At 35.3% G+C, this 16595-nt stretch overlaps 1 protein-coding gene across 5 annotated transcripts in view; it reads right to left on the reverse strand.

Annotated features, from left to right (window-relative positions):
- STAU2 (staufen double-stranded RNA binding protein 2) overlaps window positions 1–16595 on the reverse strand; it is a 247285-nt gene that overhangs the window by 120204 nt on the left and 110486 nt on the right. For all 5 annotated transcript variants that reach the window (XM_074355041.1, XM_074355040.1, XM_010951387.2 and 2 more), the window contains one exon: window positions 12793–12853. In XM_074355041.1, coding sequence (XP_074211142.1) covers window positions 12793–12853 — 61 coding nt within the window. The remainder of the gene's footprint in view (window positions 1–12792; window positions 12854–16595) is intronic.

The following is a 16595-nucleotide window of genomic DNA, read 5'->3' on the forward strand; positions in this document are numbered from 1 at the left end:
TGGTCAACAGATATGAAAAAATGCTCAACATCACTGGTGATCAGAAAAACACAAATACAAAATCACAATGAAGTATCACTTGACATCTGGTAGGATTCTCATTATTTTAACAAAAAGGAGATAAGTGTTGACAAAGATATGGAGAAACTGGAACTCCTGTGCACTGTTGGTGGGAATATAATTGGTGTAGCCACTATCACTGGAGCTACCTCAAAAGATTACAAAAAGAACTGTCATATGAAACAGCAATCCCACTTCAGGATATTTACCCAAAAGAACTGAAAACATGATCTCAAAGAGATATTTGTACTCTCATGTTCATTACAGCATTATTCACAATAGTCACGAAGTGGAAGTAATTCAACAATGGTTGAACGGATAAAGAAAATGTGGTGCATATATATATATATATACACACACACACACACACACACACAGTAGAATATTATTTAGTCATAAAAAAGAATGAAACCCCATCATCTGCAGCAACATGAATGAACCTTGAGGAGACGGTGTTAAGTGACATAAGCCAGTCAGAGAAGGACAAAACTACTTGATTTCACACATACGAGGTATACAAAGTAGTCAAACTCATAGAAACCCAAAGTAGAACAGTAGTTGCCAGGAACTGTGGCGAGGGGGAAATAAGGAATTGTTGTTCAATGAGTACAGTTTCAGTCATGCAAGATGAAAAAAATTCTAGAGGTGTGCTGTACAATGCTGTGCTTACAGCTAACAATTCTGTATTGTACACTTAAAAATGCATTACGAGGGAAGTTCTCATGTTACATGTTTTTTATCACAATAAAAAAGTAATAAAATAAAATTTAAAAACAGTAAATATCGTACATATCAACAATGAACAAGTGTAATTTAAAATTAAAAACACAGTATGATCTATATTAGCACCCACCAAAAATGAGATACTTAGGTATAAATCTAACAAAATATGTATAAGACATACATGAAGAAACCTACAAAACTCTGATGAACAAGATGAAGAAAAACTAAATAAGTGAAGAGATATTCCATGTTCATGGATAAAAAGATTCAATATTTTCAAGATTTCAGTTCTTCCCAACTTGACCTATAGACTTCAATTTTGATCCAAATCAAAATCCCAGCAAGTTATTTTATTATTTATTTTATGGATATTGACAAACTGATTCTAAAGTTGATACAAGCTGGCAAAAATCCCATAATAGGCAACACAGTTTCAAAGGTGAAGAACAAAGTTGGAGGACTGACACTACCGAACTTCAAGACTTACTATAAAGAGACAGTAATTGAGATAATGTGGTATTTGATGAAAAAATAGACAAATAGACCAAGAGAATAGAAGAGCAAGCCCAGAAATAGACCCCCATAAATACAGTTAATTGATCTTTGACAAAGAAGCACAGGCAATACAATGGAAAAAAAGACAGTCTCTTCAACAAATCATGTTGGAACAACTGGACACCCACATGTAAAAAAATTAATCTAACCACAGGTTACACAGACCTTACACCATTCACAAAACTCATAGTCCTAAAAGTAAGATACACAACGATAAATCTCCTAGAAGATAACATATGAGAAAATCTACATGACCTTGGGTATGGTGATGCCTTTTTAAATATAACACCAAAGACAAGATCCATGAAGGGGGAGGTATAGCTCAAGTGGTAGACTGCATGCTTAGCAGGCATCAGGTCCTGGGTTCAATCCCCAGTAACTCCCCTAAAGAAAGTTAATAAACCTAAATACCTATCCCCCTAAAAAATCCCAAAAATAAACATTGAAAAAAATTTTAAAGATAAGATCCATGAAAAAATAGTTGATAAGCTGGACTTCATTAAAATTAAAAACTTCTGCTCTACAAAAGACAATGCCAAGAGAATTAAAAGAGAAGTCACAGACTGGGAGAAAATATTTGCAAAAGACACATTTAATAAAGGATATATATTAATATATCCAAAGTATTTTACAAAGAACTCTTAAAACTCAAAAATAAGGTGTCAAACAACTCATTTTAAAAATGAGTCAAAAACCTTAACAGGCACCTCACCAAAGAAGACATACAGATGGCAAATACCCATATGAAAAGATGCTTCACATCATACGCCATCAGGGAGATGCAAATAAAAATGAGATATCACTACACACCTATTATAATGGCCAAAATCTGAAACACTGACGTCACTACCAAATACTGGTGAGCTCATGGAGTTAAAGGAACTCCCATTCGTTGCTGACAGGAAAGCGAAATGGTACAGCCACTGTGGAAAACAGTTTGATGGTTTCTTACAAAACTAAGCATACTCTTACCATATAACCCAGCAATTATGTTTCCTGCTATTTATTCAAAGGAATTAAAATCTATGTCCACATAAAAATCTGCACACAGGTATTTGTAACACCTAATAATTGCCAAAACTTAGAAGTAATCAAGATGTCCCTGAGTAGGTGAATAAACTGTGATACACCAGACAATGAGATATTACTTAGAGCTAAAAAGAAATAAGCTATCAATCATGAAAAGTCATGGAATAACCTTAAACGCGTATCACCATGTGAAAGAAGCCAATCTTAAAAGGTTACGTATCTGTGATTCTAACTACCTGATATTCTGGAAAAGGTGAAAGTACAGAGACAATAAAAAGAACACTGTCAGAGGTGATGGGAGGTAGGGAGAGAGAAACAGCACAGATTTTTTGGGCAGTGAAAATATTCTGCATGATATTGTAATGATGGATATATGTCATTACACATTTGTCCAAACCTATTAAATGTACAATAGCAAGAGTGAACTCCTAAGGTGATCATGACATGTCAATGTAGGTTCATCCTTTGTTTAAAAAAAGAAAAATATATGTATGTATGTATATATATCATTCTGGTGAGTTATATTGATAATGGGAAAAGTTATGGGGACAAAGGGTATATGAGAAATCTCTGTATCTCCCTCTCAATTTTGTTGTAAATCTAAAACTGCTCTAAAAAATACTTTTTTAAAAACAGCAAAAAAAAAAAAAAAAGTCTAAAATTTTGTATCAGCATGAGATGTAACATAGAAAAGACGACACAGTCCAGCGGTAAGAGCACTCAACAAAAGCCCAGCTATCTGGGTTCAAGTTGCAGATCGCCTCTTTACCTTGTTTCCTTCATCTGTAAAATGAATTAGACAGAGGATCCTGAAAATCTCTTTCAGCTCTAAAAGTCTATGAATCATCTTAACACAAACCAGAAAGCTTGGAATAAAACAATACACTTGAATAACATCACCCCAAAAGCCTGTTGAGTGTTTTTAAAAATGGGCTATTACTATTAAAGTCTTAAGAAAAATCATGCAATGCAGATGGCTGTTCCATCATTAAAACAAACACAGCACATGCTTTCTCAGCCATTTTAGTGTTTTTACATGATCCACCCAAATATCAAACTGGTATCTGAAACAATAGTTTGGACATTTTCCACGTTATGAAACATCCTAAATGGTTTTTTTTTTTTAAGATTCTGGTACATGATATATAAAACATTCTCTCATGAAAATGCATACTTAATTTTAATGGAATTTCTTTAGGAAAACATTATCCAGTTTTTCCTTAATTACCAGCAAGTGATAGATCTAGAAATAAATATGCTGTCTGCCAGCAAAGGCAGACCTTAGAATAAGAAGACACAAGTTCAAGCCACCACTACCTCTAACTAACTCAAGTGTCCTCAGGCAAGTTATAAAATCACCTGAGCCTCAATTATCCTGTTTGTAAAATGAGAGGTTGGATGTTCTCCAACCTTTTCACACTTAAGACTTCAGTCTTTTTTTTCTTCTATGCATACCATGTTTCAAGGATTTATCTTTCAGACAGACTACATTTATTTAGTAAATGTTCTTTCCACCAAAGACTGCCAATCTGAGATTCAGACCAGCTTGAGATATGAATTCAGACATGTACTGTTCTAACCCAAAGCAAAGAAATCTACTAAGAATGAATGCATTATTTTCATTAGGCTGTTGAAATACCAATAATGACATCTATTATTATACAAAGTCCAGCAACACCAAAGTGAGAACCCCAGGTCCAGGGGATATCTAAAGACCAACAACATGGCGGGAAAACAGTAAAAACACTGTGTTTTTCCATTTGTTCAAATATTAAGCACTGACAATATCAGGTACTGTGCATATGATTTTATTTTTAAATAAAAAACAATAGATTTTTTTTTCAAATTACACTTTTTTCATTTTTAAAAAGTTTGCCCTCCTTTTCTTACGAGGGAGAGGGGAGCAGTTAACTACGTTTGTCTTACACACGGACTAGCTTTTCAAGAAGCAGTGTCCACTTTTAAACTCCACTGAAATCACCAATAATAGCAAAAACAGAACAATGCAGTCCATGAATCGTTTCTGAATAAATGAAAGAATGAATGCTATATCCATTATACACAGAAGTTCTAGGGAGACAGCTGCTACTGCCTTTCTGAACCCTAACAGCCCTCAACCATGCAGTGCCCTGCTGCTCCTGTCAGTGCCTTTAATCGATGTGTTGACTACCCTCCCTCCTCTTATATCTCATGTCAAGGAGATTTTTATCTTTTCAATTACTTATATACTTCATGCAGTATGTGCAGAAAGATCATGAAACAAGTACATCTTTGTTCACATTTGTTTCCAGCAAACAAGTTATGTTTACTAATGTTAAAATACTCAGTGATTAAAAGTGGTGTATGAATAAACAGTCAGGTGAACAGGAGAGAAACTCCAGAATAATACCAAATACATACAGAATCTTCATATACAACAGTCAAGTCTCAGTGCAATGGAGAGTAAAGTAGGATCCACGCTTTCAGTATAAATCCCAGGGGGATCAAAGATTTAAGGACAAAAAAAAAAAAAAACCAAAAAAAAACTAGAAAGTTTCCAGAAGATAACTTAAAAGGATTTTTTATAATCTCAGAATGAGGAAGGCATTATTACTATGCAAAGATTACAAATGCAATAAAAGATTATAAAAGGAAGGCCATTCAATTATGTTAAAAAGAAAACCAAACATTAAAAGAAAATTTCCAAGGGGGGAGGGTATAGCTCAAGGGGTAGACTGCACTCTTAGCATACACAAGGTCCTGGGTTCGATCCCCAGCACCTCCTCTAAAAATAAAACAAAGAGGTAAACCTAATTACCTACCCCCCCTCAAAATAAATTAAACTCCACCACTAACAAAGAGAACAAGAAAAATACTGGTAAGTCATATCATAAAGGCACAAACACATACACAGTTTTCAGATAAGGAAAGAAAAAGACCAACAATCTAATTTTAAAATAAGCAACAGATATGACTATATCACTGACATAAAAAGTATAGAAATGGCTCATAAATATACAAAAAATATACTCAATCCCATTCAAAATAGGAGAAATGCAAAATAAAACTACACTGAATACCACATTTCAACTATCAGATTGGCACATGTCCAGACCTTTGAGAGCACACTGTCACCGAGGCTGTGGGGAAACAGGAAATCTCATACACTGCTGATGGGCATGCAAACTGGGAAATCTCTACTGAGTGTAAACTGGCAACATCCATCAAAATTGTAAGTGTACATATTCTTTGACCATTAAGAATTTATCCAAAAAATATACTAGCATACATGTAAAATGATGTTATGTTTGAGGCTTTATGAAGCAAGATTACGTAGAATATAAAAATACTAGAAACAATCTAAATGCTCATGAGTTTGAAACCAGTTAAATAATAATTAAGTCCTACACATTATCAATATAGAAGGATCTTCAAGGCATACTGTTGAATGAAAAGAGAAAACACTGTAGAATAGTGTGTCTGAAATGCCACAGGATAAAACAGTACCTATCTGAATTTGTTTCTAATAGTATAAAAAGATTCTGGAACAATATAAAACAATACAAAAGAAACTAACATAAATTACTTGCTTGGGAGACAAGGTGGAAACTGTGGCTAAGAGGACAAAGGCAGTGGGAGATTTGTCACTTTTTGTATTTTACATTTTTATCCACTAAAAAACTAAGTGAAAAAAAGAAGAGTAAAATAAATAAGATTAATGATACAGTGGAATTTGAACTAGAGTCCAACTGAATTCATCATTAAAATGAAATTAAAGGTACAAAAGTGATTTAAAAATTTTCTCCTTCTTGCAATACAGAGGGCTCGATACTTTGAAGGGCTCTCTGGCTTGCCCACCACAGGGCAACTAGCATTTCTTATAAATCTGAACTTATACATACCCTGTAATGCATAAATTCCACTCCTAGGTGTGTTCCCAGAAACTCTTACACATGTGCACCAGGAGACACGTTAAAAAATGTTTATAGTAATATTGGTTATAATAACAAAATCCTGAACTACCCCAAGAGTGGATCAATAGAATAGATAAATCAATTATAGACGATGCACAGAGAAGATGAAATACTGTATGTTGCAACATAAATTAATCTTAAATTACAATGTTAAGTGAGAGAAAAAATGTTCCAGAAAATATACAGTATAATGTCATTTTTTTCTAAAGGTAAAAAAAAAACTAAACTAAAATACTGTTAAGAACTCATTTGGTAAAACTGTAAGAAATAAAGGGTGGGGCAAAGTCGGCCAAGGGACATGAAAGAGGATAAGGTGAAAGTAATGGCATTAGTAACATTTCAGTTCTCAAATTGAGTGGTGGATTCACGTTTATTTTATTCTCAGGCTTCATAACTTCTATGTGTTAAACTCATTATGTACCAAATGTACCTATATTTTTCTTAAAAAACAACACACAAATTTAACATTTCTTGGCACACTATAATATATTATTATTCTATGGGACTTATAAACTTCCATGTTTCTACACAAGCTGATGAATGAGTAATTATAAATGTTACTCTTCTGTTCTCCTGTTATGTTTGTTGTAGAGTTTCTTTGATAACAGAGAAAATCAATTAAGTACACACGTAAGTTATGAAGCCTGAGAGCTGCCTCCTAAAGCAAAGGAAATAAAAGCAAAAATAAACAAATGGGACCTAATTAAACCTAAAAGTTTTTGCATAGCAGAAGGAACTACTGACAAAACAAAAAGACAACCTACTGAATGGAAGAAAATATTTGCACATGATACGACCAATAAGGGGTTAATACCCAAAATACATGAACAGCTCATACAACTCAACATCAAAAAAGACAAACAACTCGATTAAAAAATGGGCTGAAGATCTGAACAGACATTTTTTCCAAAGAAGACATACAGATGGCCAACAGGCACATTAAAAGATGCTCATCATTAATCATCAGAGAAATGCAAATTAAAACCACAATGAGGTATCACCTCACACCTGTCAGAATGGCTATCATCAGAAAGATCACAAATAACAAATAATGGCGAGGATAAGGGGAAAAGGGAATTCTCATACATTACTGGTGGGAATGCAAACTGGTGCAGCCACTATGGAAAACAGTATGGAGATTCCTCAAAAAATTAAAAATAGAACTACCATATGATCCAACAATGCCACTTCTGGGTATTTATCTAAAGAAACTGAAAACACTAATTCAAAAAAATACATGTACCCCTACATTCATCAATGTCTTACAGTTTTCCAAGTACAGGTCTTTTATCTCCTTGGTTAGATTTATTCCTAGATATTTTATTCTTTTTGATGTGATTGTAAATGGGGTTATTTTTCTTAATTTCTCTTTGTGATAGTTCATTGTTAGTATATAGAAACGCAATAGATTTCTGTACATTAATTTTGTATCCTGAAGACAGTTTTAATCCGGCATAGTTAGCACCTAGCTGTAAGTAGACAAAAAAGTTAAAGTATATGTGCATTTAATTTTTGAAGTGGAAGATTTGTTTTTTAAAGATTACAGTTATAAGAAAGTGCTAACAGTTACAACTAAAAAACAATTTAAATGGCTTTGTAAGTGACTGTGATTGCACAGCCTGGGTCCTAGCTTTATTACCTGCAGATTTAAAATAGACCTAATTTTTGTATGCTTCTCAGGCTTTCTTCATTGCCCTGAATTGCAGTGAATCTGTACACTGCCTTGATATATACAATGGAATATTACTCATCTATTAAAAAAAGAATGAAATCTTGCCATTTGCAACAACATGGATGAACCTAGAGGGTATTATGCTATGTGAAACAGATCAGACAGAGAACGACAAATACTATATGACTTCACTTATATGTGGAATCTAAAACAAAATGAATGAACAAACATAACAAAAGAGTTATGGATACAGAGAACAAATAGGTGGTTGCTAGAGGGAAGAGCATGGGGGAGGAAAGAAATAAGTGAGGGAGATAGGAGGTACACACTTCCAGCTGCAAAATTAATCAGTTAGGGGTATGACACATATAGGGTGGGGAACGTAACTAATAACTACCTAATATTTTTGTATGGTGATATTGTAACTAGACTTATGTGGTGATCATTTTGAAATTTATAGAAATATCAAATGACTATGCTGGGTAACAGGAACTGACATAGTATTATAGGTCAATTCTACTTCAAAAACCAACAAACTCATAGAAAAAAAGATCAGATTTGTGGTTACTAGAGGCAGGGGGCGAGGAAGGGGAAACTGGAGGAAGGCAGTCAACGTACTTCTAGTTACAAGCTAAAAAGTAAGTACTAGGAATGTAATGCACAACACGATAAATACAATTAATACTGCTGTACATTATGTAAGAAAGTTGTTGAGAGTAAATCCTAAAATTTCACATTACAACAAAAATTTTTTTCCATTTCTTTAATTTTGTATCTATTTGAAACGATAGGTGTTCACTAAACTTACTGTGAAAATCATTTCATGACATATGTAAATCAAATCATTATGCTGTACGCCTTAAACTTATACAATGCTTTATGTCAATTATATCTCAATAAAACTGGAAGAAAAAAATAAAATAGGTTGCTAGAAGTTAGCTGCACTCTTAGATTTCCCACTTATGTCTAAATAAGTAAGTTGAATCACTTGGCTTTATATTTAAAATCCAATTGGCTCCAACTAATTTAATTGCCTGTTTATAAAATGCCTGTTTGCTATGGGAGCCCTAAAAGGGAATTGTTCAGGGAACTCTCCCAAAACACTTAAAGAATCTATTAATCCATTATCTTCAGACTTCACCCACCCCACCCATTCTCGCCAAAATTTAGAGGTTCAAAATACAGTACACAGCATACAGGAAGCAAGCATGCAGTCCATCTAATGCCACGTCACTGGGGTGGTTTAGCCTCCCAGCTTCAGGATGTACAGAGTTTAGTAATATCTGCATATAAGACAAAAGTGATGCAAATTTTATGTCAACTACAATACTGAAAAGGTCAGTAAGAATTCTATCCCATCCCCAAAGTGTTTGTCTTGGGTCATCTCTAATGAACCTAGAAGAGCCAGCATATTTCACAGGGGCTAAATAAAACTTTTTAAAAGGTTAACGGAAAACTATTTATGTGAAAAATGCCTCCAAATAATCTTTTAGTGGGTGGATTCGGCACATACCAGTGAATACCTTTGAGCTTAGTCCAATTTTGAATTAAGCCAGAGTTTACCTTTAAGAAACAATGAACCTGTTTTTAAGTAAAACCCTGTATTAATAAGAAACATGGAATGTGAATACAAAAAAAAAAAAAGATTTTATCAACTGAACTGTATCTAAATATTTTACAAAGTTTTCCATGAGCCGTCAGTAAGTCTTTAAAATGCATGATCTTTTAAAAAACTTGTTAGTCATTCATCTGTAAAAATCTCGCTTTTTATGTGTATGCCAAGCATAAAATTGCCCCATGCTGAATTTAACACAAACCTCACATTACAGAGTTAAGTGTTCTTGCACTTCAGCATGACTATGACAGTGATTCAAAGGGTGAAAATACACTTAGAACAGTCTACATTCTGCAATTCAGGACAATGAAGAAAGCCTGAGAAGTATGCAAAAATTAGGTCCATATTTTAAATCTGCAGGCAATCAAGCCAGCAACCAGGCTATGCAATCACGATCACTTGCAAAACCATTTAAACTATTTTTTAGTTGTAACTGTTAACAGTTTCTTATGACTATAATCTTTTTAAAAAATATCTTCCACTTCAAAAATTAACTGCACGTGTACATTAACTTTTTTTTTGTCTACTTACAGCTAGCTGCTAGCTATGCCAGGTTAAAACTGTCTTCTTTCCCATTTCCAATTCTGCCTTCTCTTCATTTTTGTGCGCTATGGTTCTAAGTTAATTTCATAGTATGTATCCAAATAATGGTTGGCTAAAACTTTATTCTTTTCAACTACAGTTTGTAAAGTAATGTAAAGTTTAACCAAAAAAGGAGTGAAGAGTCACTTTATGATGACATTCTGTTTTTTTCAAAGTAATATGTTACCTTTTCAGATGTTATTCAAGGATGATTAATCTTTTTACAGAACGCAGATAACTAAAGATACTCAACATTATAAACTGATAGGGTGCCCTAAGTAACAAGATGGAAAATGAGTTGCTCAAGGTCAGATAATCTGGCAGTGAGGCAGGGAGCACTGGTGGTCTCTCGAATTCCTGTTCCCCCACGTGCCATCCTGAGAGACCCCTGCTCTAACCTCTGCCTGTGAAAAGGACACAGAGGTGCGCCCCAGGATGGGAACCACCTAGCGCAGAATTTCAAACTTAAGGAACTGATTAAAGATAAGAGAATTTAACCTAAATATTACCATAATACATGAATTTAAATTACTTTTCTGGTAATAGATTCATTATAGAGACACTTTTTTCCTAATGTTGTACTGAAGTGGCTACGGGCTGGATCCGGAGGCTTCGGGGGCTCCACTAGAGAGAACCATCCCTGACGCAGTGACACAGGTGCCTGTCAGGGCCACGCTGCCCCAGCATCCGCGGGAGCCTGCCGCAGGGTCCGCTTGGCTTTGGGAGGAAGGAGCCCCCGTACCGGCTTCCTCATCTCCTCACAGCTGGGAGGGGTGAGGGATCATCCTCCTTTCCAACCCTCAATGTGAACGACTGTAGACCAGAGGAAGTCCTAAAGTGTTCGCAGTTTGGTTAAATTTTAATCTGGCTTCAAATAACTTTATCACTTCCAACAGGTTTAAAGAAAATCTTTTACGCATTCTTGCATGTTTCTCATCACTGAACCTCATTGGCCTCTTCATGATATCTCTTCCTCTACTTGCAAAGGAGTTCCAAACCCCTTAGCAAGTTAAAAAAAAAAAAATCAACAGACATAAAGATGAGGGCCAAACATCACTGTTTAATGATGGAGTCTGCAGATTACCTATAGTGTGTTTTCATGTTAAAACCATCACATTAACAAGTATCTGACTTCCATATTCAAATATGTAATGTTCATATTCTTTGAAAAAATTTCTAGTACCAAAGGTAACTATTCAAGTATAAACCATATATATTGTTTGATCATTTGTACATCTGACAGATAAAAAGTGTAAGAATGGAGTTTCTGGCAAACCTACACAGAATTAAGTAATTTTTATTAAAAAAAAAAAAAGAGAGAAGGCATGGAAGGAAATTAACATTCATTATGTGCCTACTAAGAAAGAGGTACTGTGCTCAGTACTTTACATAAAACTGAAATCAATTTAATGCTTCTTACATTCCTTTATCAAGTATAATTATAATCCTATATACTCAAACATCAAAGGAATTCAAAACAAACTTTCTGAGAATCCTGAACTAATTCCACTGCCTCTTTGGGCAATGTGCTAAGCCTATCACACTCATCATCCTTACATCCATAGACAAAAGGCCCAGAGTTATGTTATACTATTTAAATTATTCCCAGAAAGTAACTCATGAATACCATTACCTCACTGAAATAGTCTTTCCAAGAGGCTAGTTTTAATGATCCAAGAATTCAAGTCTCATAAGCATGCTGTGGTAAGAGTTTGTTATGAATTTCATTACACATCAAGAGATGAGCTGCTAATATCAAAGAATACTCTTCACTACAGCAATTTACATATTTAAGCATATTTAGCTTCCAGAGGTTATAAGGAAGAGAACTAGGGTTAAAAATGAGATAGATTTGCTTTCACTGGGGACTTCACTTTGACAGGGTCTTCACTGGGTATCTGTTCCATTTGACTGATATACAGCAATAGATGCTTTTTGGGAGAGGTAGGGAGGAAATTTCGGAAATGTCTATGCTTCCAATGCGTGATCACAGCTTGATCACGTACCTTTGGAAAAAAAATAACCTGAAGTGGATTTTTAAGTGTCTGATAATACTATACTTGGAATAAAACTATGAACAATTTTATTCTTACATTTCTGATATTTCAATTAGTGACTTTAATAAAACATTAAAAAGTCTAATGACTCAGCACAACCTGAAAAATGTTTATTTCAATGTTAAATGAAAACACAGTACAAACTTTGATTTACATTATAATTATGTGAAAGCGTCTGTGTACCTAAAAAGAGGAACTGTGAATATAGTTGATGTTGGATTATAATGAGCTGGTAGGTAATGGTTTTTCTCTTTTGATTCTTTTGTATTGTAATAATGTCACCATAAAAACAACTTAAAAAAAAAAACATCATCACTACGTGGATAAAACAGTGCTCTGTCTGCAATGACTTAACCATGTTAAGGAGATACGTACCTGTGTCTTCTGTCAATTCCAGGAAAGTAAATAGCACGACTTCCATGTATCCCTCACAACACCTAACATGGCATCTCAGACCCAAACAGACCCAGCAGATACCCAGTGAAGGACAAATCACCGAACCACAGATGAACATCAAGTGTAGTTAAGATAAAAGTAGAAACTTACTGTTATTTGTTGGTTCAGGAAACCCAGCCTTTGGACCACTCCATCCTTTGTTTTCCCCTGTCTGAAAAATTGAATTAATTATTTAAATCCAGGGAAAGATACTTATTCAAAAAGAAAAACAGTTACTAATCAGTTAACCAAGAGCAAAGATTATTCTGCTTATTTCTCTCCAATCTGACACCTGGACCACGGATACAAGAATAACTAACATGAACAGTACCATCTATCCCTTTTCTACGTTTGAGTGTGTTTCTTCGGTGTCCTGCCTTTATCTGTTTATTTAAATTTATAATTTAAGTTATCAAGAAAGTTCCATACTGAGTATGTGTATTATATACCACCTGGGCTCCATCAAGGTGGTTAAAGAGTAAATAACTGTTTTTCAAACAGTGAACAATAAATCATCACAAGTGCTAAGGTGACTAGAAGAGCCTCTTTATCACTTCTAAGGTCAAACAGAAATACTATTATGTCTGTTCTGGAAAAGCCCTGACAAGGGTTACCAAACACTGCTAACGACATACATAAAAAATTGAAAACTAAACCTTAACTTTAAGTAAAATTTGGAGTATCTTGCCTTTTGCTAGATGATTTGATCAATGTTTAGTGTAAAATACATTTTGAACTCAGACATTTTGAAGTAGTAAGAATTTTAATCTAATTACTAAGTGACTTTAACTGGCTGTGTTCTCTTTTTGCGGAGCTGGCATAAAGCAGTCTTGGGCGGAGGCTTCTTTTCTGTTATAATCAGTACTTCATATACGTATGTGTATGCGTGACTGCGACATTGTGCTGTACACCAGAAACTGACACATTGTAACTTAATGGTACTTCAATTTTTAAAAATTAGTATTTTATACTTATGTAATCAGGTATCAAAGATCAAAGGGATAAATTAAATCTATATATAAACACAAACTACATTTCTAGCAAGTAGTTTGCACCCATGAAAGGGTGAGGGAGAAGGAAATGCATGTAAATGAGGTGGGAAGCCCCATAAAAAAGACCGGCAGGACTCCCAGGCAGGGCCACTACTCTGCTGCCAGCACCATCTGGTTCCCTGGCCCAGAGGCTCTATCTCACTTTTTGCCTCTGAAACAGCTTACTTCTAGGAAAGTGGAACTTACCCCTAAAATTCTACTGGTTCCCTGAGCTCACTCCTGATTGGTCCATTTCCCTCACTCCTGATTGGTCCATTTGTAGTACTTTATTTGCATGGAGCTCACTCGTGATTGGTTATTTCTCTCCCTCCTGATTGGCCAATTTCTACAAAGCTTGTTCCTAATTAGTCAACTTTTGTTATACCTTATTTGCATTTGATGTTGCAAAGTGTAAACTGGCAGCCTATAAAAGCCTGTGTAAACCTACAGACGGGGTCCAGAGCTTGGAGTGTTAACTCCTCTGGGCCTGCTGGTGTAATAAACCTGAGTTCTCCAACTCTCCAAGTGCTGCTTGGTCTCTTGTCTGGATCCAGAATGCTGTCACAACTGAGCTGTAACACTGAGCTATAACACTGAGCTGTAACACATTTTTCTGAAACACAGATGCAGGGCTATGCTGATGGGAAGGAGGAGACTCCCACTTACATATTCTCTGTGAAGCACAAGATCACAGAACGAGAGGAAAGCTGACTGAGGAGGCTTATAAGCATGAGGAAAGTGGACGCAGTAAGGATTAAGTCACTTCCGGGAAGGAAAGAGCTGGCTGATTAGAAGGACGTAGGTTCTCAGGCATTTGAGGGATCAAGTAAAGTTGGTAATAATACCCTTAGCATTTCATTCCTCCTTTTCTCTCCCTCTATTAATAACTAAGGATATTTACATATCAGATTTTATTCCTTAAGCCAATTTTTCACCTTCAACTGAATCCCAAGCCTGCTGCTCTCTGATTTCTACCACAACACCTCTAATGAAACTGCTTCTGTAAGGTTTGCTCACACATGACTGAGTGAACACAAGGAGTAATCTCTTCTCTCCCCAGATGTCTCTAAATTGATTAATTCAATAAATACTCTCTCCCTCCCTTTCCCCCTACCCTACCCTAAATATGAAAAGAGTCAACAGCAGAAGAGATAAGTCAATCAAAGTCTGCAACCTGGAAAGCAGATAAACAAGTTGTAAACTAACTTAGCAGATGTCAGCAGGCTGAAACCTAACTTGCAGAGTGAAAAGCCAACAAAGAGCTTGCAAAGAGTGAAGCGATTTGCACCCCAGGACTGCAGAAAGCCTCAGCAATCAGAAGCACACCTGGCATTTCTGGAGATGAACCCTGGAAGAGCCTGAAAACAGAGAGATCATTTGGAAGTCGTTCAAAATGCTACAGAATTTCCTGGTCACCTCTTTGACACCAAAGAGGCAGATTTCCTAAAAGCTTCGTCTTCAGAAAGGCTTAAACGGAGACTTTACATACCAGGTACAGCTGAGGATGGGATCCACATGCCACACTGCAAATAAGGAGCTGGAATCCAAAATCATATCCTGGAAGATAAGGTCCCCAGCTCCCTTCCTCACTAGGTCTCAGAAGACAACATCCAGGCCCCTGCTCCACAAGAAATGGTGAGGACAATACAGGGAACAGAGTAAAGCTTCAAAAACCAGGTTAAAAACAGAAGTTCTCAGAGAGAGAGAGAGAAACACTATACCCACTAAACAAGAATAGGAGGTTATAAAAAGGAATATTCTGAGAATGAAGAAGAGCTCTGGGAAATAAAGTAAAAATTTTCAAAGGAGGACTGGAAGATAAGATTGAAGAAATCTCCTAGAAAACAGAACAAAAAGAAAAACAGACAGAAATAGAAAAGAAAGAAAGAATGGGAAGATCATCCATTAGACTAACAGGTATCCCAGAAAGAAGAGCAAAAATGGAAGCAAATAAATTATAAAAGAAATAATAAGAGACATTTCCCCCTTTCAAAGTATATGAATTTCTGGATTGAAATGCAAACACTCAACACAATTTGCCAAAACTACACAAATCAGGTCAATCACCCATGAAATTTCAGAACTCCTGAGAAAAGAAGTTAGAAAAGCATCGAGAGAGAAGAAATGTAAAAGTTCCATACATGCGCTGAAGAATCAGAGGGCTTTGGGTTTCAACAGTAACGTGCAGAGGTAGAAAACATCAGTGCAACACCTTTAAAACTCTGTGGGAAAAAATATTTCCAATTTAGAATTATATCTCAGAAAAACTATTAAGTGTGTGGGAAATGTAAAGATGTATCAGACCTACAAGATCTCAAAAAAAATTTACTCCCCGTGTATCCTCTGTCAGAACGTGACTAAAGCAAGGACTCCAACAACCCAAGGAAATAAATCAAGAACAAGGGAAACTGATCAAAAAACAGGCAACTCAACAAGAGAGAGAGGCAAAAGGAATTTTCAGGGAAATGGTGAAGAGAAGAACCAAAATAGTGGGTCTGCAACAGATCTCTCAAACATACAATCCGAAGTAGGAGAGGAGGATAAACAGCTCCAAGAAAGACAGAAAAAAAAAAAAAAAAAGAAACTAAAAAAGTACATGATGTGTTCACTGGCAGAGAGCTTCGGGATAAGTCAGAGAGATGTAGAAAAATATACATGTGGAGTATGTATATGACAGATCTTCCTTTTCCATAGTAGGAACTTAGATAATATCTAAAAAGGAAAAATCAAGAAATTGTAGTACAAGCTACTGACAGTAGAAAATAACAAAATAAATACCTAAAACAGGTAGTAAATGGTTGCTTCTTATAAATCTTGAGTCTTTACACCATTAATCTTGAATAAATCTTAACTTCTTATACATATCTGAGTATTACTTAGACC

The sequence above is a fragment of the Camelus bactrianus genome, chromosome 29, assembly GCF_048773025.1.
Source record: "Camelus bactrianus isolate YW-2024 breed Bactrian camel chromosome 29, ASM4877302v1, whole genome shotgun sequence".
Taxonomy (NCBI): domain Eukaryota; kingdom Metazoa; phylum Chordata; class Mammalia; order Artiodactyla; family Camelidae; genus Camelus; species Camelus bactrianus.